Source organism: Cystoisospora suis, assembly GCF_002600585.1.
Source record: "Cystoisospora suis strain Wien I chromosome Unknown contig_12984, whole genome shotgun sequence".
Taxonomy (NCBI): Eukaryota; Apicomplexa; class Conoidasida; order Eucoccidiorida; family Sarcocystidae; genus Cystoisospora; species Cystoisospora suis.
This window is the reverse complement of record NW_027165738.1, coordinates 251-511: the sequence shown is the minus strand read 5'-3', so window position 1 is coordinate 511 and position 261 is coordinate 251. Positions and strand designations below refer to the sequence as shown.

Below are 261 nucleotides of genomic sequence, written 5' to 3'. Positions count from 1 at the left end.
GGTGTATATACACCTCATGGTGATGGTGTGTCTGGTAGACAGTACATGCATCCTTGGTGTATATACATGTTGGTGACTGGATGCTGAGGTTACTCACTCATAAGGACTAAAGGTCTAGGATGTCTTGAAAGGGGTCGTCGGATTCTCTTTCCGTCATGTTTCCTTCACTCTCGTAATCTTCTTGTGTTTCTTTTCTCTCTCCGACAGAGGCGAAGAAGCTCAAGGAAATGCCCGTGTTCGCGTAGGTTTCTTTTTTCTTTT

General features: G+C 44.4%; 1 protein-coding gene across 1 annotated transcript in view; it reads left to right on the top strand.

Moving 5' to 3' along the window:
- CSUI_011528 (26s proteasome subunit p55) overlaps positions 1-236 on the top strand; it is a gene marked incomplete at both ends in the record, with an annotated part of 1,254 nt that extends 1,018 nt beyond the window's left edge. The window contains one exon of the mRNA XM_068071626.1: positions 208-236. Coding sequence (XP_067916399.1) covers positions 208-236 — 29 coding nt within the window. The remainder of the gene's footprint in view (positions 1-207) is intronic.
- Between the last annotated feature and the right edge of the window lie 25 nt (positions 237-261).